Genomic DNA, 20,456 nt, shown 5'->3' on the forward strand with positions numbered 1-20,456 from the left:
TGGGAATCTGTCCAACAAGGCGACAGTCTCGCACAGGAGCAGAGAGCGCCGCTCTTCCTGGAGGGAGGGCTCGATGAATGTTTTACCGATGCTTCGCCATCCTCCTGTCTGGGGCGTGGGTGGGACTGCGTTGTCTGATCTGGACTATTGCACTGGCGCATCCCCCCTCCTGTGATGAAAGGTACCTCGGGCACCTTTCACTGATGCATTAATGACACCCCCTGCCTCGCGCCTCAAGGACCAATCCTTGTGCTCGCTTAACTATGGAGTCAAGACATTTAACTGGACCTCACAGTTTATGCAATTCCCTAAGGAAATGTGCAGCGTAGGCGGTGTAAAGACACTTAACTGGGCCTCACAGTTTATGTACTGCCCTTTACTGACGCCTACTCAACTTGTCCAATTCTGCGCCTCTGGCATTTTACCCATATGATGTATTTACCACACTTGACAGTTTCAACAACAATAATTATTTCTAGGTTAACCAGCTCAAAAGTTACTAAAAACACGAGCCTGCGCGTTTGGCTAAGGTTGGCTGGTCACCTTTTATTTTACATTTTCCGAGACAGTATTGTTGTGGTGCAAAATGACCAAATAGTGAAATATTTCCAGAGAATGAGCCACATAATTTGGTTTAGCCACGCAATTTAGTGAACACAGCCGCGTCATTTTGTCCCCTATTGCCGCTTAAATGCAGTGGCCATGACTGTACTACAGTAGTACAAATACAAGGTATCTCGTCCTACAACATTCAGAATTATGTGTTGCACTGTGGCAGTGAAACAACTTTATTTTACTAGTGTTAAAACTTGCACAACGCCCCTGTAGTGCGGCATCACGGCCACCGCTGGGGGCCAGGGGCGGGGGCCTCCGAGACAGGTTCAACATGACAGGGGCAGTCACGTCTCCCTCTGCTGAGAGCGTGAGGTGTGCATTCCATCTGGGGTGAGGTAACGAGAACCCCTCAGGGAGGGGGCAGGGCGCGCAGGGGGCCAGTAGCATCACTGTGCTGCGAGGGACAGGGGAGAGGCAGGCCTCGCCCCACAACTTTTAAAGTTTCTTTTTGTTTTCTTTTCCTCCCCTGTGCCGCAGGAGCTGATCGAGGTGGACAGCGACGCCGTGGCCTTAATTTCTACAAGCCCCTAAATGCATCACAAAAGTGCCGAATTCAGACAGGCGAGATCCTCACACTTGGATCTGGGACACGCCAGGGCTCTCGGCATAAGCTTCTTCTTGGCATAACAGAATCTAGTTGTGTGATCAGACTGGCAGAGGGAGCAAGGTTGGAAGAGCGGGGAGGGGGGCTTCAGGGAGGCATCAGAGCAGTCACTGAGGTACCCCTTCTGGACCTTGTCTGTACATATTGTTATCAGGCAAGCTATGTCCTCGTGACATGGAGTCATCCGGTCATCCTAGGCAGACTTTTGAATGTGTCAGTGAGGTCGAAGGCGACGATGCCAGCAGAGGGCGTGTCCAATGGAAACCTGAAATAGGTAGATGTATGCATGGTTGGATGTCATGTTGCAGGAGCCCTGGCACTTCTTTTTAGGTTTCGCCTGCCGCAGTGTCTGGGGCTCGCAGTGTGTGTGGGGGGTGGCTCGCAGTGTGTGGGGGGGGCTCGCAGTGTGTGTGGGGGGGGCTCGCAGTGTGTGTGGGGGGGCTCGCAGTGTGTGTGGGGGGGGCTCGCAGTGTGTGTGTGGGGGGAGGGCTCGCAGTGTGTGGGGGGCTCGCAGTGTGTGGGGGGGCTCTGTGTGGGGGGCTCTGTGTGGGGGTGCTTTGTGTGGCTGTGTGTGTGGGGGGCTCGGTGTGGGTGTGTGTGTGGGGGGCTCGGTGTGGGTGTGTGTGTGGGGGGCTCGGTGTGGGTGTGTGTGTGGGGGGCTCTGTGGGTGTTTGTGTGTCATTCGCGAGAGATAAAGCTAGTGGCATTGTAAATGACAATGCCATTTATTTATGTTAAAAAAAACATAAATAAAAATAATGTCAAGAGCAATGCCAATAGCTCTAACTTTAACAAAGCCAAAACCATTGCATTGTAAATGCTTGTTTCCAATGTGGGTAGCTGTTGTTTTTGGACCCTAGCTCGGGCGGGACCTAGAGAAACCTAGCAAACCTGTATGTTTTTCAAAAACAAGAGAGCTATGGGAATCCTGAGTGGGTTGTATTGTGTGGCTTTCAAGTTTGCCACTGCTTCCGGTGCAACAACACCTTGCTGCTCCCCAATGCTGTGCGAGGAACTGTCTTCCCAAGGTGGGCCACAAGAATCAGATTGCATCACCAATGCAGTTGGTGGTCCTTACCTACTTTGTTGTAGCTCAGGTCGTTGCTGCTTCTTGTAGCTGGAGCTGGGATTGTCGCCCCCTGAGGCTAGCAGTCCTCAGTCCTGGCATCCCCAGGTCCCTCTCTTCCATTTTTTGTGTGCTGAGCAGGAGTCTGGCTGTTCATGGTGCCAAACTCCAGGTATAGTCAAATTCTTACACTGGTTCCAACGCCAAACCTCGTTCTTCAGTGTGACCGGCACAGTGCCCGATGCCCCTTACATCTCTATTCCCTGACTGCCCATTGGTCCATATGTTTGGCGTCTCTGCATATCATTGATTGGCGCTTTGTGTGCCTTATTTGAACTTTGCAACCCCAGCATTTGTTTGCTGGTTTGCACTCTTTACTAGGTGGTGGAGGGGTAGGGACAGCACCCGACCTTTACTTTCTACCAGTGCTTTCATTTTATGCGCGCCCATCATCCGTGGCCTGGGCTGTATCACATACTGGCCCACTTAGCCCCGCTTTGTGGACTGGCCCCCACTGTTCTATAAGGAGAGGTTGTCAATTTATACAAATGATCAATTTGTCTCCCTTTCCAGACACACGCAATCATCCAATAAGAGTAATATGCCATAGTCCTATTCTGTTATGAATACCCATCTGCACATTACCATGGGAGCGTGTTTCTGATAATACTGGGCAAGACCAAGCAAATAAAGTAATTCTCCCTTTGTTTTCCCTTGTGTCTAATAAGCCAGAGCTGTACATACTTTCATGTGTCATCTTCATATCAACTTAATCTGAACACTGAAGACTTTCTACACATGGAGTGCTGCATGTTATTACCACTACATACTCTGCCATTACAAAGGCTACAGGATTGTTGATGAACTGTGCATAGGCATTTGACCAATGAAGAGGCTTCGCTGATACCCGGGATCCACCTACAACCACATAGTGGTGTATATCATGGGTGAGAAGTAGCTTGAATTTGGCCGCAGCACATTTGTTGTTTGCTTCAGGGCCCCATACTCTCCTAAGATGGATAAGCACCCTAACTCTCAGTAAAGGCATTCAATCATTATTGTGTGGAGTGTTCATTTCACAGCAGTTGCTGAATAGCTGAAATCCTCAGAGGAAAGAGAAAGAGCTGGGAACATGAGTCAGAAGATTGCCTATGCAATGTGATACAGACTTTAACATTGAATAGAAACTGGAGGATTGTGATGTGAGAAACTGCAGGTAGCATCATATGCTGGTGTCTCACTGGGGCCCAACCCCTGAGAGCTACAAATGTCAACGGTGCAAGGTCCGTGTGCAGCCACAGCTTCTATTCAGGCATTGGGTAAGTAGGCTCTAGGTGATTGGGCAGCTTGTTGAGGTATGGATGAGTAGTCCGTCAAGTGCTTGGTTAAAGTCGAATATAGGTGAGTACATTTCGATGTCTTCTAAAGGCAATCACTAAAAGAGTAAAAATCTTTTTTCGTTTTTAAACATCTTATTTTTTCCATTGTCATCAGCAGAGCTTAAATATGTAAGCCCATAAAATATAATACTAACATAGCACAGTTTAAGCAGAACTTCTGTGAAGTCTGCTATTTGATTTCGAAGAGAAGCATCTAAAAGGCAGTGGCCGAATGGCCACATTTTAACAAAACTTATGCCAAATACACATTACACAAGGAGATAATGGACGGAGCGGTGAAACTCAAGCTATCCTGGCTGATGAGGGCTGAAAGCCCGAAACCGGTCCTAGGATGCTTGTTTCCAGTCCAGGGAGGACCTGGCCTGGCAGTTGGGCTGGACTGTTCCCATTGGCGGCAGGGTCAAGACTCATTTGCATATGGCTGGGTTCAAACTGGAATGGCATGGGGAGCAAAAAAATAATGGATTTTGGCACAGATCTCTGTACTGGGGTGAGTGTATGACATTGTTCTGCATTCTGTCCATCAATTGTTCTTTTTGCAAATACTACTTAATTTCGGTACACATCGATGACAAATAGTTTTATATTTTGAAAATAGAAGAAAAAAATGGGAAATATTTAAATATTTGTCACTGATGGTGGGTGGATGTAAATGTGTAGCAGTTGAAAAAATGTATTGATTTCCTCCCTTTATGGCGGCCCTTCTCCCCTCATCCTGGCAAATATCTTACCACGTGTTTTCTTCTAGGGGCGCCTTGTACTGCGTCTTCCTGGTGGGAATCCTTGTTAATGTTTTCTTTACTCCTTAATTTGTTACCCCCCCCCCTACCTTTCCCAGTCTTTGTTAGTGGGAACGAGTGGGTTGCGTGCCTGCTGCTTCAGATATTTGTGCATCTTTGCACTGAACGACACCAGGGCCGACTCTGAGTTTTCTTCTATGAGCTGCAAGAATCCTCATTATTAGGATGGTGCATGATACATTATGGCTGGGTCATCAAGAGGTAACTCGTGTATTTGGTGTGTGCTGTAAACCTGTAGATGTTGACGTGACGCGCAGGTCCTGCAGACTGACACGTCGTTTCACTCCTTACTTTTCCTGATCTCAGCAAAATTGCGTTTTCTGCATAAATGCCGAAAGAGGTCGTCCTTGAAAGACGAGGCCTAGGACGGAACTATTGATTTGTTGTGCGGGGGGGGGGGGGGGGGGGGCTGTAGGGTCTCTTTAATCAGTGCACGCCATGATAAGCAGTTGAATGGGCCCAGTCAGCGCCTCGAGCTGCCATGCCTGGGCCTGGTATGAACGCTGCTCTTGTCTCCTCACAAAGAGCCCTTTAGAAGGCCTTGAATTGGAGCAGCCAGGCAGAACCGGGCATGGGCCCAGCGGCCAATCCGAGCCGGCGCACCTGTGGGCAGGCGGGCGCGGCCTGTCATTATTGTGGTGTGGGGATGGAGGGGCTGACACAGTGTCTAATTACCAGGTTAACGACCTCTTACCTTTTTCTCCTCAGTGAAAAGAAGACCTTGGCGCCCACCTTCCTGGAGTGTCCCTCTTCACCGGAGAGCGTCTCAGACCTCGGCTTCCCAGCATCCCCCAGCACAGACCAGGTTCGCTTTTTAGAGAGAGGGGCGGTCGAATCCAGATTGTAACACGTTTTCATAATTTAATGACGGAGCTTCAACTCGATTACATTTCTCATATGTTCGCTGTACGTTCTGAATGGATGCAATTTGGTAATGACTTCCCAGCTATATACATAAACCTTTGTTCTATGTCATCAGTAAATGTAGGGAAAGCAGTGTTGTAACGCAAAAATGTGCGCCTCCCCCCAACGCAGAATGTGATGAGGGGTCCCAAAGTCCTCCCATGTTTATTTCACTGATATTATTGGCCTCAATGCTGCCTCCATACCCACACCTTCGTGCAAAAAAATTCACCTCACCGCAAGGGCCTACATTACGCCCCTGGCGAAAAGAAACCTGTTTCATGAGATGTGTATCCAGAATCTCTAGTAAGTGGATGGACGCTGCTGTCCACGCTTCTGTGTGCGCGGAGTTACGTAATCACTACATCCGCGTTCTCGTCTCAATTTATGTTACCTGCTACCCTCTTGTGGCCGGATCCGAAACGTATTTTAGTGTTTAGTGGAGGCTTACTCAGTACTTGCATTTCTTTAATTTGAAAGGGAGAGTACCGGCACTTCTCAGCAGAGCTGCAATACATTTAATGGTGGAGTACCGGCACCATTCAGCAGAGCTGCAATACATTTAATGGTGGAGTACCGGCACCATTCAGCAGAGCTGCAATACATTTAATGGTGGAGTACCAATACCATTCAGCAGAGCTGTAATACATTTAATGGTGGAGTACCAACACCATTCAGCAGAGCTGTAATACATTTAATGGTGGAGTACCAACACCATTCAGCAGAGATGCAATACATTTAATGGTGGAGTACCAACACCATTCAGCAGAGATGCAATACATTTAATGGTGGAGTACCAATACCATTCAGCAGAGCTGTAATACATTTAATGGTGGAGTACCAATACCATTCAGCAGAGCTGTAATACATTTAATGGTGGAGTACCAATACCATTCAGCAGAGCTGTAATACATTTAATGGTGGAGTACCGGCACCATTCAGCAGAGCTGCAATACATTTAATGGTGGAGTACCAACGCCATTCAGCAGAGCTGTAATACATTTAATGGTGGAGTACCGGCACTTCTCAGCAGAGCTGCAATACATTTAATAGTGGAGTACCGGCACCATTCAGCAGAGCTGCAATACATTTAATGGTGGAGTACCAATACCATTCAGCAGAGCTGTAATACATTTAATGGTGGAGTACCGGCACCATTCAGCAGAGCTGCAATACATTTAATGGTGGAGTACCAATACCATTCAGCAGAGCTGTAATACATTTAATGGTGGAGTACCGGCACTTCTCAGCAGAGCTGCAATACATTTAATGGTGGAGTACCGACAACTTTCAGCAGAGCTGCAATACATTTAATGGTGGAGTACCAATACCATTCAGCAGAGCTGTAATACATTTAATGGTGGAGTACCAACACCATTCAGCAGAGCTGCAATACATTTAATGGTGGAGTACCAACACCATTCAGCAGAGCTGCAATACATTTAATGGTGGAGTACCGGCACTTCTCAGCAGAGCTGCAATACATTTAATGGTGGAGTACCGACAACTTTCAGCAGAGCTGCAATACATTTAATGGTGGAGTACCAATACCATTCAGTTGAGCTGTAATACATTTAATGGTGGAGTACCAACACCATTCAGAAGAGATGCAATACATTTAATGGTGGAGTACTGGCACTTCTCTGAAACTTCCATTTAAAGCACTGGTTCATGCCACACAGAGACGGAATTGAAAAATACACGCAGAGATATGGCTGATTTAATGTCATCATGCAAACAGTCGCTCGTCCATCCCGGTTGTATGTTTTTTCAACGAACTCCGTTGTAACGCATGCCTTTACCACGCATGCGTTACTACGGAATACTATTTACATGCCTATCTTTCTCCACGTATTTTTGCGTGGTGACGTCAAGCGTAGGAGAAAAAAAAACGGCTGTTTCCTTCCTCTGCGATGCCGATTTCCCTGCACATCTCGTCTAAAGGTGAGTGTTTTTTTGGGGGGGGGAAGCCCCCCCCAACCCCCCTTTTTTATATGTACCCTTTACCACACATGCCTTTACTATGTACCTCGTAGTAAAAGTATGCGTGGTAAAGGCAGTCGTTGTAACCACGCATGCGTTGTAATGCATGCGTGGTTAAGGTTTTCGTTGAAACAGCCTCGTTGTAGTGGCCGTTTCCCGTCCATTCCGCTTAGTCTCAGTTAGGTCCCGTAAAGACTTTGTAATCGGCCCTTACTGTACCTCAGCGTAATTATCACCCCCTCAGCCCTCTGCCCTTCTCCCATCTTCTTCACACCTCCTGTCGTCCCACTGCGACGACCACCCACCCTCATATCGGACACCAATTTTTTTTTCCGCCCAGGGTGCAGTCCCGGTCAACCTGAATTAGGTCCATCCCTGGGTGTGCAAAGCCAGCCCAGGTCCTCTCCTCTGTGTACTACCAGTGTTCACTAGCTGTAAGTGATGCTGAGGCATGCACGCCTCGGGGCTTCTGTCAGTGGATGGTCTGGTGTGAAGAGCAGGTAGATCTAGCAGCACATTAAAAGCATGCGTGAGGGTTCTTCCCCATCAGTAGCCCAGCTGCAGTATTGTAGAAGAGAAGGGCTCATTGACTAATCACTATTGCAAAATGTTAACTGAATGTAAATAAATGGAACGTGATAGCTTAATTTTCACAGGGTGTTGAGCCGACGCCGAGACTTGAACCTGGTTCCCCAGTTCCAAGGTCGGCCGATCTGGACGTTACGTCACATCCTCTCTGATTATAAATGTCCTCCAAATATCACTGGTCGGATGATGAGCTTTCAGCTGATGATAGGTTGAAATGCTGTCGACAATGGGTTCTTTGGACTGAGGCACTTTCCACTGCTTTACATTTTTGTGCCTATGCATCTTTTATTCTGCACTGTGTGATTACTATCTGCACCAAGCACTTGTGGCTTGATTACGACTTTTGCAGTAGGGGAGGGCCGCCACACCAGCGGCCGCGTTACCACTCCACCAAAGCCGTCTGCACACCGCCCGCCCACCAGATTGAGTTTCCTCATGGTCTGGCGGCCAGTGCTTTGGCGGTCCCATGGTTCATGTGAGCCTTTGAACTGCAGCGCTGAGGGAGCACCGAAGCCCATTCCTGGACGGCATCGGCTGTACAGTTCATGCTGTGCAGGAACGGGGGTGCATACAGACAGAGGGGGCGCAACCTGTGCCCCGCAACATACACCCCCATGCACAGGGGCACCAGGGGGCTCTCTAGGGCCCCCTTACTTTACGAACAGCACACTTTTCATGGCGGTCTCATCCATCATGAAATGTGTGGCGGTTGGAAAGTTTTAATATGCTTGGGGAAGCCACAGCAGCTGTGCAGCATATTCCTGCCCCTGACCACCACGCCACCGTAGAGAGATCGCGGACGTCCTGCCGGTTGCGGTGGTCCTGTGGCTGTGGGACCGCCGCACTCGTAATGCGGACGTCGGACCAGCAGCACTGGCAGAAGAAATAGGGTACAGACGTGGTAGAGCACCAGGATAACAGAAACAGTTGAAGGCAGGGCAGTCACCAGCTTTGTTATAGGAAGAGCAAGGATATATGGAGGGTGGGTGAGGTTGTCTAAACCCTTACTCCAAAGACAAGACACTGAAAAGAGAGTATGCACCACTACTTCTCAGTGCTCCCTAAAGAGTAAACGTGGGATGAGCTTGATCCTAGAGGGAAAAGCACTGCACGGAATTATTTTTTTATTGTACAGGGCATTTGCCAGAAAAGATTGGACTTTGTTAAAATGCCATTCATGGGAAAAAAGCCTAGAGTCGTGCTCATGATGACCTAGGTTTCTTAAGTATATTTTTCTCCAAAATCTGCTACTGTGCACTCCACCAATTCCCTTCAGTTTCCTGTTTTCCATTGCTGCTTTGGACAGGCACCTCCCTCCTCGTGGTGTGTCAGCACTAGTCCTTGCTTGTCGACTCCTTGCCTATCACTGTTTTGTGTTTATCTGTTTCCTTCTGCAGCAGCGAGCACATATTTTGTTTCATTTCCTGTGTTGGATTTAAACGTATTTACAGTTTTCAACAGATTTGTCGGGCCTGCATCACCCCCATCAAACAGCTACCACCTCTTCTTGATGAGCTTGTTACATGGTACCATTGTAGCTAATATCACTATATGCAGCATACCCAATGTGAGAAGTTGGCCTGATATATGATGCTCACTAGTTCTAGTGATCACCTTGTATCAGTCCAAACAACCCTTATGGTGATTGGTTGTAAGTCAACCTTATAGACCAGCTATCCTAATGGTAGCATGGACAAAGCAGTCTTAGGCTAAACTCTTTTGGCATGTGAAGCCAGCTGTTTTACCACAATATAACCCCTTGAATACCAGATGAAAGGACACCACACAGGTTGTTATGAAAATAAACAGTATATTTATTAATAACAACACCTCTGAACTCTTTATGAGGTCAGAGGGCTAAGCACATGACAATCTCTTACGAAAAATACGACAAGTTGCACAAAATTACAATGGTGCCCTAGGGGCACGACAAACCATATACTAAGTAAGTGGAATGTGAAAGTCGATAAAAGGAATGGAGCTGTCCAGACGCTGTAGGATCGATGGGACCACGCTACACTAACTCTAGGTAAGTAATAGGAGGCCCACGGAACGCGTGTGCAGAGTGTGAACTCACACGCGAGATGCGTAACAACGTCTATGGACAGTACAGTTCAAGTTAAAGGTGAGTACGGATAATCCTGACTAGGTAGGACTAAAACGTCTGTGGAACTGGACACTAGGACAGTTAAACTACCCTTGAGCACCGAAATGCTCTTGTTACCTCACCCACGGGCTGCGGGTGCATAGGTGTCAAAGTGTGTCGGGTTCTCGCGTTGAAGTCAATGGAGCCTAAAAGAAAAGATGCTGCAGGCGACCAGGAGGAAGATGTCCGGTGCGATCCAAGGGTGGATCGGTGAAGAAGAGGACCTGAAAGCAGAGGGGACAGTGTTCAAAGTCACTAGCCAGTGACCGGTGTGGAACCAGGAAGGAACCAGGTGCTGTCGTCGCGATCAGGTGAAGAGTGGACGCTTGACTCTGCAGCCACGTGGACCAGGAGGTGTCTTCGACGACCAGGATGGAGGCACGAGCTGTCCCACGCAGGCTCTCTCTGTCGGCGGTGTCGGATCCGGAATTGGAGTCAACAGGCCTTGGCAAAGGCAACCCACGAGGTGAGTGGAAAAGACGTCTGGTGCGGACTAGGAGAGTCTGGGGTGCCCCTCTTTTGGAAGGGAGCAAGGGCCAGTCTGGAGCAACCAGACCAGCAGTAAAGATTCAAAGGTTCGTCGTCTAGGAGGTCACTAGCCAGCCGGCAAGTGACCAGACAACGCGTAGAGCAGCAAAAAAGCAGAAGGGCCCCACGCAGATCTCGTGGAAGCTGGAGGGCTGATCTTCGGTGCAGGGGCTGCTCGGGGCTGGGGTTTCTCAGTCCCCAAAGCACTTGGTCGAGTTCACCTCGGGAGTCGTGCTGGAAGCGAAGTGCAGTTTCTTTCAAGATGGCCGGTCCCACGTGTCTCGTCGCACCCACGGGTCTCAGCTTTGCTGCAGATGTGAGTTGAGGTCGGAGAGGTCTGGGAATCCGGGTCTCGTCGGGCTCTGAAGTCTGGATCCTCGAGGGAAGATGACAAAGTGAAGCCGCTGGACGCTTGATGGTGCCTGCAGTTGCAGGGTGGACACTCCTTGCCCACAAGGGAGATTTCTTCAGTCTTCTGTGGAGCAGAACGTCGAAGTCCAGAGTTTCTTCTTGTAGAGTAGTTCAGGATTAATCTAATTTGGAATGGGACCAGCTCCTACCTTTATCCTGCTAAAGGGGGCTGCACTACTGACTAGGTCCCTCCCCTGGGTGGGACCAGGATGGGGGTGGTTACACCCCCTATCCTTTGTCCGGTTTCCCGCCAGAGCTGGGGCTGGAGTGCCCCAGCAACTGGTTTGAACCGGTGTATGCACAGGGCACCTTGTGTGCCCAGGCATGTCTCATTCCTTTCAGGCCTATCCTCCCCAATACACAAAATCCTGTCTGGGGTGGTGCTAGCACCTCCCAAGGCAGGAAACCCTTTGTCCAAGCCTCCCTCGCTGGAAGGACTCCCAGCAGCAGGAGGTCAGACTTGTGTCTGTGGTGGCAGCATCCATTTTGTGATGCCAAGGCTCGAGTTAACTTTAACCGGGGTTCACAGTTACATACATGTCGTGTCCCTCTAGAAGGGTGGAATGCTACCCCCGTCGCCAGAATTGGCGAGGGGGTAGTATTCCAATTCGTATGACACCTTACTCGACATGTTTTGATAATGTTATACCAGAGTTAGCATTTAACCGCGAGGTTGATAATGCACTTAAGAGTATATGGTATAGCGTTATCATGGAAACAGCTAAAGGACTTGGTTCCGAAAGCTGTAGACAGGCTCAGCTCATGCTAGAGCACCATCTCACATAATTCCAAGCACTCTGCCTTCAGGATTGATAAGGCCTGCCATAGGAGTGACTGATAGGAGTATATGTGTCCATTTTAGGGTTAGATATAGGTATACTATATCTATAGCAAAGGGTGATTACACCACCTTGCCCCAGCTGTCATGCAGTCAGTTGTGTCAGTTTTAGATAGCCAGCCAGGGGTGGCATAATACATGCTTCAGCCCCTGGTAGGCCCTGGGTACACCTATGCCCTGGATACCTAAGGTACACTGTACAGGGACTGATAAGGTGGCCCAGTACCAATTGGTAAATGCACCTAAGGTACATGGTTGTCAATTTAGAGATAGAACAGCTAGGCTGTGGGTCTGATTAGCAGGCCCACAGCCAGGGAAAGTCGTAAACCAGTGAAGCAAAAAGCAAAAATCTGGGGTGACCATAGGATTGCAGACCCCACTCTCCTACACCCAATATATTGAGTGGTCAGAGAGAATGAAGAACTCAAATCGGATAAAAAGAAAACCACATCCCACTAGACACAGTACTATACACCAATCCCTAAACAATGTCCATCTCACCATGCTCTTTCTCAGCCAATGTAGCCAGGCCCTGGTAGTAGAAATACATTCACATTAGATGGCAACAGAAACTGACTGCTGAAGGATTTACAAAAATATGATCAGAGAGTGAAACAAGCCATCCCAGGAGTCACAAGTGTCCCCCAAAAATGGATGCACCAACCCGGATGAAACTTCTTTGTTTTTGTCTACATCAGTAACTCATTGCAGTCTACATGATTCACTCGGGCAGGCAAGATGATACTCTCATCTTGAAACTTGTAGTCACACATGCTCATCGCAGAAACACAAATCTTAATTTTTCACAAATTAAAGAGGGTGGTGAGAGAAAATGCTCTGCTTTGGCTGATAAGTAGTTTGATTTCCAAGGTAACAGATTTAGCACCCTACATTATTCTTTAGACATCAAGCGTAGAGGAAACACCAAACATTACAGCTTCAGAAGAATGACTAGGTTGTAGGTTAATCGTACAGAAGACACAAGTGCTTAACCCAGAATCTGTGTTAACTTTGTTTAATTTGCTTTTATTGACAGGACCCCTCATCTGTCTTTGAGGAAGGTGTTAGTGTACCTCAAGGACCGAGTTAAAAAAAAACATTACCACTATAGTGAGAGTCAACTACCTTCACTTCCTTTGCCTTTCCCTGTTCTCAGTAACACTGTGAGACATCTTTATAATTTCAACCCCCGGCATGGATATTTGTATGCTGAAGACAACATAGTGCTTTGTGTTTCCCAAAATATACATAAGCATGTAAACCTCACCAGGAAAACGTTACCAGCATATCTGCTTTACCAATACCAAATAGGAGTAGCTTTTACCTGGAGCTGATTGCTCATGCTGTCATATGTAGGGCTTTAAGTGGGCCGGGTCTCACCAGCAGTGTTTTTTTAAAGAGGTCTCGAAACGGGTCTCTATTGGGCTCTGTTTTGTGCCCTGGCAAAGATGGTCCGTTTTTAACGGACTGCAGAGACAGCAGGTGCATCGATGTGCGCGTGATCACACTGCTCACTTCTCACTAGTGGAGAAGTTACGGAATGACGTCATGCCAGGTGAGCGTTGTAGGGCAAGGGAAATCCTTTAAAGAGAGTCATTTTCTCTCCAGATTTCCCTTCTCTTTTTGAAACTCAGGAGCAGCAACATTGTTGTGGTGTCACCAGGACTTTAAGTGGAAGCTTTTTCAATGTTATATACAAGCCATAGTTGCAGCTTATTTATGTTATGCAGCTAACAACCATTGACAAAGCTAAAAGTCCTGACTTCTTGTAGGTATGATGTTACTTGTATAATATATCTGGATGCAATGACAGAAACAGCAAAATACAAGTAGAGCCGCACAGATTTTTAGTTTACGTGTTTTTAAGCCACACCTTTAATTACATTGACCACACCCCTTTGAGAGACCCCTTACTTTTTTCATCCAACTTAAAGCCCTGGTCATATGGATATTTGCTCATTGGCCCCTTGTTCCTTTCACTTCTCCTACTCACCTGTCCAGAATCCATGTGTCCACCCCTACGCAAGCCTTGTAGGCATCACCAAACTTTCCTTGCCGGCGAACACCTGCACTTCCAGATCCAGACCAGCCCCAACACCACACTCTGCAGGACCCTCGTCTACAGGCCACCCGGCCCCTGAACACCCTTCGCCACCACCATCACCGATTTCATCGCACCCCACGCCATCGCTTCAATGAACTACTTACTCATCAGTGATCTGAACTTCCACCTCGAGAACTCCACTGACCACCACTCCACCACCCCTCAGAACAACCTTGCCGACATCGGACTCCAACAACTCGTCAACATACCAACCCACAGAGCAGGACACACCCTCGAACCTATTTTTGCCGCAGGAAACATAGCTCACTTCAACCACACAACACAACTACCATGGACCGACCACCACTGCATTTACTTCACCGTCGACAAACCAAAGGTACCCAAACCCGCCCCACGCCCACCACGAAGAAACAGGAGCAAAGTCACTGACGAGCAACTTAACTCCACCCTCACCTGTGACACCCACACCAGGACATCAGACACATACATCACAGCCAGAGGACTCCACACATGGATCTCAAACTGCGCAGACGAGCTCGCCCGCTATGCAATCCCAGCAAACCGCGCCCCAGGAAAGCCGCCTGGTTCACATCAGACTTCGAAAAAGCCAGACGAACCTGCAGATGCCTAGAGAAGTACTGGAGAAACACCAAGACACCCGAAAACTACTCCACCTACAAGGACGCCATGACAGACTACCACAACCAGATCAGAACAAACAAGAAGAACTTCATCCACAAAAAAATCCGAACCAACTCTACCAACTCCAAGGAACCCTTCAGTGTCATCTAGGAATTCATCAAATCACGTAGCGGAACCACAGACATCACCCCATCGCTGGACCTCTGCAAATAACTTGGAACTTATATTCCACCTCATGATCAAAAATGTCTACGACAACATCATCGACCATACTTCAAGCATCGCAGACGTACCCCTGACCCGTAGATACACCTGCCATCCCACTAACTCCAACTGGACCCCAGTCACAACTGAAGACACCGTCTTAACCATGAAAGGCATCCACGAGGGGGGGGGGGGCCCACCAACCCCTGCCGCCCGCACATCTACCACAGAGCCGCAGCCACCATTGCACCCGAACTATAGCACACCATCAACACCACCTTCAAAACAGGCACCTTCCCAGACAACTGGAAACACGCAGAAGTCCGGCCCCTGCCCACTGCTGACCCCACTGACCTCAAGAACTACAGACCCATCTCGCTCCTCCCCTTTGCAGCTAAAGTCGCAGAGCAGACAGTCAACAGGGAATTGACACGAAGAGAACGCCATCCTCGACCCGTCCCAATCCGGATTCCGAAGCAACCACAGCACCGAGACCGCCCTACTCGCCGCCACACACATCTGTACCCTCCTGGACCAAGGCCACTCCACAGCCCTCATCCTACTCGACCTATCAGCAGCCTTTGACACAGTCTCCCACCGCACACTACTCGCAAGACTACACGGCGCAGGCATACAAGGAACAGCCCTGGAAAGGATCCAGTCTTTCCTCACCGGAAGAAGCCAAAGGATCAGACTGCAACCTTTCCTCTCTGATCCCACGAAAATCACTTGCGGAGTCCCACAAGGGTCATCCCTGAGCCCGACCCCTTTCAACATCTACATGGTCCCCCTTGCTGCCATCGTCCAACAACACGCCCTCAACATGCTATCATACGCTGACAACACCCAGCTCATCCTCTCCCTCACCAAATAACCCGCCAATGCCAAACTCAAGTTCCAGAAAGGAATACAGGGCGTCGCAGTCTGGATGATCAACAGCTGTCTGAAGCTCAACGCAGAGAAGTCCTCGTCCTCTGAACCACCTCCTCGGCATGGGACAGCACCAGGTGGCCAACCGGCCTCGGAAGCCCACCTACCCCCTCGGACCACGGCAAAAACCTCGGCATCGTGCTAGTTTCATCACCCGCCATGAACCGACAGATCAACGCCTTCAGCTCTAGCTGCTTCAACAAGCTCCGCATCCTCCGCAAGACTTTCAAGTGGCTCTCCCGAAATTAAGGAAGTCAGTCACCCAGGCACTCCTCACCAGCAGACTGGACTACGGCAACGCACTCTACGCCGGCATCAACAGGTCCCTACTCCGCAAACTCCCGACAATACAGAACACCGCCGCCAGACTCATCACGTGGCACAAACACATCAGCCAACACCTAAGTGGACTCCACTGGCTCCCCGTGGAGAAAAGAGTCACCTTCAAGATCCTCACTCACACCTACAAATGCCTACTCAACAACGGACCCAATTACCTCATCGACAGGATCAACTTCCACATACCCAAAAGAAACCTCCTATCTGCCAACCTCACACTGGCCAAAATCCTTCACATCCACAGGCAGAAGATCCTTCTCCCACATTGCAGCCAAGACGTGGAACATGCTACCGGCAGACATCAGACGCGCCCCCTCCCTGAACACCTTCAGGAACACCCTCAAGTCTTGTCTGTTTTGCTAAACGGATCTGCTGACCCCGCCCCCCGTCCTCCCAGCGCCTTAAGACCCGCATAGGTGAGTAGCGCGCTTACAATCCCCTGATTGATTGATTGGTTGTTAATCAGAGGTCTAACAATCAGAGGTCTAACTTCAATACACTATGCACTGTACATAAAGCAGAGCAGGACAGTACTCTAGGCTGAATGGCAGTGTCCAGTGGGTGCATCTGACACTCAGTTACCTAACAACTCAAGCAAATTGATCCGTCTAGCGACACTTGCGGATGTATTTTGTTGGATTGCTTCTCTTGTCATCCAGGAGCGATAACCTGCTTACATTTACGCTGTGGTACTCTACACAAGGTGCTTGTTGTCTAGAAATTCTTGGATAAGGAAAATCTTTTCCTTGCCTTAGTAAGAGGAGACTCCTCACAGTAGCAACCTTTGGCCAAACTGATTGGGTTCATGCAGTGTCCAAGGCATCATTGTGTATGTGTGTGTGCGTGTGTCTGTCTGTCTGATATCTTGATCTGCTGCATTACATCGCCCCCACTCAGTCATGATGGTCCTCTCTTGTAAAAGCACTTAATTTCGTTGCCTGTGAATTTGTTAAAAATGCTTCTAAGATGACCCATAACTTTTATTTTTTGTGTCTTAGACCATTATAGCATGTTAAGGGTTTGACCTGATAGGTATGGCTGACCAAGACTCTGTTACGTGCCATCACACACCCCAACACTTTTTGGAATGGGAATGTGCATATGTGTTTGATCCATTCTTCCCTTATGCTTGCACCTCGAAGACTCGCTCATGTCTATGCCTTAGGTTGGTCCCTCTGTTTTGCTCACTCTTGTATGCTACTTCAGTTCTGTGTCTGACTTCTCCCATCTCTGAGATTTGTTCCTCCCATTAACATCTGAACTTGTGCTTTCATAGCTTCTGCAGTATGTAGCTTTATGTTCTCAGTGCCCTCTTTCTTCTTGTGCATGTCTCCTCTCTGTATTTTTGCTGTGTTTTTCATCCGATCTGGGACTATGAGAGCCTTTTCTATCTTTTTTCCACCTCCCTCCCTTCTCCTATGTTTGCCTGCTTTCAGGGTCTGTATTCATGAGGTTTCTATCTTTTTTTACTCCGAAAGGCTGGTAAATAATTGCACAAACACTCTTTCTCTCAATTTCTCTGTTTCTCATTTTCTCTCCGAGGGGGTTGATCTGACCTGACCTTTCCTCTTCTATTCCAACATGTATCTCAGATCACAAGTTTGTGGGAAAATTGAGCCAGCACCAAGCAACCAATCATTCAACAAAAGAGTGATTGCATGCCAGAACTGAAATTGAGCCTTCTCCAATTCACCAGATTCTGACTTTATCCTTGATTTAATGTGTTACCACAGCAGAGAAACAAACATTACATGCATTGAGGCTTCCCAATGGCTCTATAGTGTCAAATATAGCTGGCATGAATGTTAGGTTGGCATCTGAATGGTACAGTAAGGTAGTCACAAGGCGTTCCCTTACGTGTTCTGTAAGCACATTTTTATTTCTGGTCACAGTGATGCATTAAAAAGGTCTGTCGGAAGATTTTGTGGGGCGTGGATCAGAAACTTTGCTTAGCACACTTTGTGTTTATTCAGTTTTTATCAGGTGAAATGAACACCTGAGTCTTAACTGAAAATAATGTCCTCCGGGGAATGAAAAAACGCAGCATTTGGCACCATCTGGATGAGCGGCCATTCAACCACCCCCTAACATTAGCAGGCGTGCTTTAAAAGCTGTAAATACATTTATTTTGCAGGCGCAAGGGGCAGTGAAAGTGCAGGGACTGGGTCATAAGGTGCACCTCAGCTCACCCTCTAATGATGACCCTCAAGGTATAAGCTTAGTCCCATTTGGAAAATCCTAATTATGTCTACATTATTATAATCACACATCGGAGTGGAAAGACTCACGAGTAATAAACCTTGATCGCGGTGTTTTAACTACTTTGCAGGGATTCTTTCTTTTTCTCCTCTTACAATGTCACCTTCTCCCGCACCAGACCTTTGTCCTGTTTGACATATTCCACTGGTGCAAGACTGGAAAGATAACTCTGTGGGAAGGCATATACAGTTGTCTTAAGGATGAAAAGCCAACGTATGTGGGATTCTCATGCACGTGCCTTTGAATTCCATAGAAACTGCTCCGCTCCTTTTGTTTGGTAACATCTAAACTGTGGTGCACATTGAAAAATACAATTAACAAGGGCCAGATCTTTTTGTGCCCCTAAGTGTAACTTAAGTGCACTAAAAGGCATAAACAATTGCAGATTTTGCAGCTTGATTTACAGAGAGACAAGAGGAAATGTAGGATCTTTAATGTGCTTATAATGACAGAAAGTTGGCCTGAATGTGCTTGGTTCATCTAAAGCTGAGGGGATGCTATTCTCAGTGCACTCAAAATCATGTGGCTTTCTGACAGAGCTTCACTTTCGGTGTACTCTTTGGAAAGGACAACTTGTTTCATTTACTCTGTCGTGTGTTATATGAATTTGGTTTGAAACATTAGCCCCTCCTTTTTCAGGAAACATTGGAAGAGGAGAAACTGGTACCACCCAAGGAGATTTCGAAGAGCTGTGGATGCAATCGGAAAGAGAAACTTGTGCCTAAACCTAAAACCCTGGAACATGAAATTAAACGCCAAGTGAAATTTGCTGACGAAGATGAAGGTACTAGGACACTGTTCTATAAACATGAGATCTATTTGTTTGTTTGGGGGTTCTGGCTGCTTTAACATTCATAACATGCTGATCTATTTGGAGCTCTGTTTTCAGCGAAAGTTTAGAATGAGGAAAAATATGCCCAAAGTATGTTTGCTGCAAATAGAGATAAGGGCCCATATTGTATTGGACCACTTGTTATATGAGAACAAGGAAACGTTATCAGAATAACTCCAGATCTTGATGTAAAGGAATTTGGGAAAATCACATGGAGGACGCCAGGAGGGTACTGGTTTACAGATTGGCACCACAGAAAAATACTGTAACACACAAAACAAAGGTAGAGGAGGGCCCAGTATATTAAAATCTGTGCTTGAGACTTTTTTGGAAGGCAGCTTTGTGGTAGACAATATGTTGAGAATGTGTTAGTTTGGAAAAGAAAGTGAAATTGTAGGTGGAAGACCAAGAATGGTTGGGTTGCAGTGCTAAAACAAGACCAATCTGGACAAATTTGCTAGTGAATGTTATGTTGGTATTTCTGTATCACCCAGTCTTTCTTTAGTATAGTGTTGTTGGTTGTTTTCTTGCCTCAGCATGCCATTCTGGGGTTTCACTGGAATCTGAATAATCGGTGATGATATATTCTGAGTATTGTATTCAATCTGTCTCTGGGTGGGTGATGGTGGGCTTTATCAAGTCGGTCTGGTGTACAAAAGTATTGTATTACCCGTTGTAATAGTGATTGAGAACAGAGGTGGCTGTATAAGGTGATACTGCCAAACAAATATGTTTTTATTCTTAGTGCTGAATTTAGGTGTAAAAACATATTTCTGATTTTGACTTATGTGAATTAGCCACTCTTTTTAGATTTTTTCAGTACAAATTTCTCTAGTTGTAACTAGTAGGTAATAGGGAAATACTGCATATTTTGGGTGCAGTTAAATTGCATTCACATGATATATACCCCATTCCGACCTGTACTGCAGCTAGGTGCAGTTATGGGTATACATTAGGGTAATTATACGCAAAGTAAGTCCACGCAACTCAGAATTTGGTATCGTGAATTTTAAGTGGGAAACCAAATACGTAGATGCACATGTTTGACTAATGGAAAGATTTGCATAACCAACATTGAATGCTGCTAAATGAAAATGTTTTAAACCGATTCCGTGTGTCTCTAGGGACAGACAAGCAAGTGAGGACGTCCGAGGTTGATGACATCATTGACTCCACTCCAGAGCTGGAGCTGCAGCCCAGCGCGTTGGCATTCAGGTAATTGTACTCGAGGTTGAGGTGAGCACTTAGGCTGGGGCAGTGCGGCCCGAGCCAGCATGGGGCTTTTCAAAGGGCCGTCTTCCAT

General features: G+C 47.5%; 1 protein-coding gene across 2 annotated transcripts in view; it reads left to right on the forward strand.

Annotated features, from left to right (window-relative positions):
- LOC144770421 (C-Jun-amino-terminal kinase-interacting protein 4-like) overlaps positions 1–20,456 on the forward strand; it is a 1,040,418-nt gene that overhangs the window by 384,741 nt on the left and 635,221 nt on the right. For both annotated transcript variants that reach the window (XM_078654929.1, XM_078654928.1), the window contains exons 6-8: positions 5,194–5,290; positions 18,961–19,105; positions 20,278–20,368. In XM_078654929.1, coding sequence (XP_078511055.1) covers positions 5,194–5,290; positions 18,961–19,105; positions 20,278–20,368 — 333 coding nt within the window. The remainder of the gene's footprint in view (positions 1–5,193; positions 5,291–18,960; positions 19,106–20,277; positions 20,369–20,456) is intronic.

The sequence above is a fragment of the Lissotriton helveticus genome, chromosome 7 (assembly GCF_964261635.1).
Source record: "Lissotriton helveticus chromosome 7, aLisHel1.1, whole genome shotgun sequence".
NCBI lineage: Eukaryota > Metazoa > Chordata > Amphibia > Caudata > Salamandridae > Lissotriton > Lissotriton helveticus.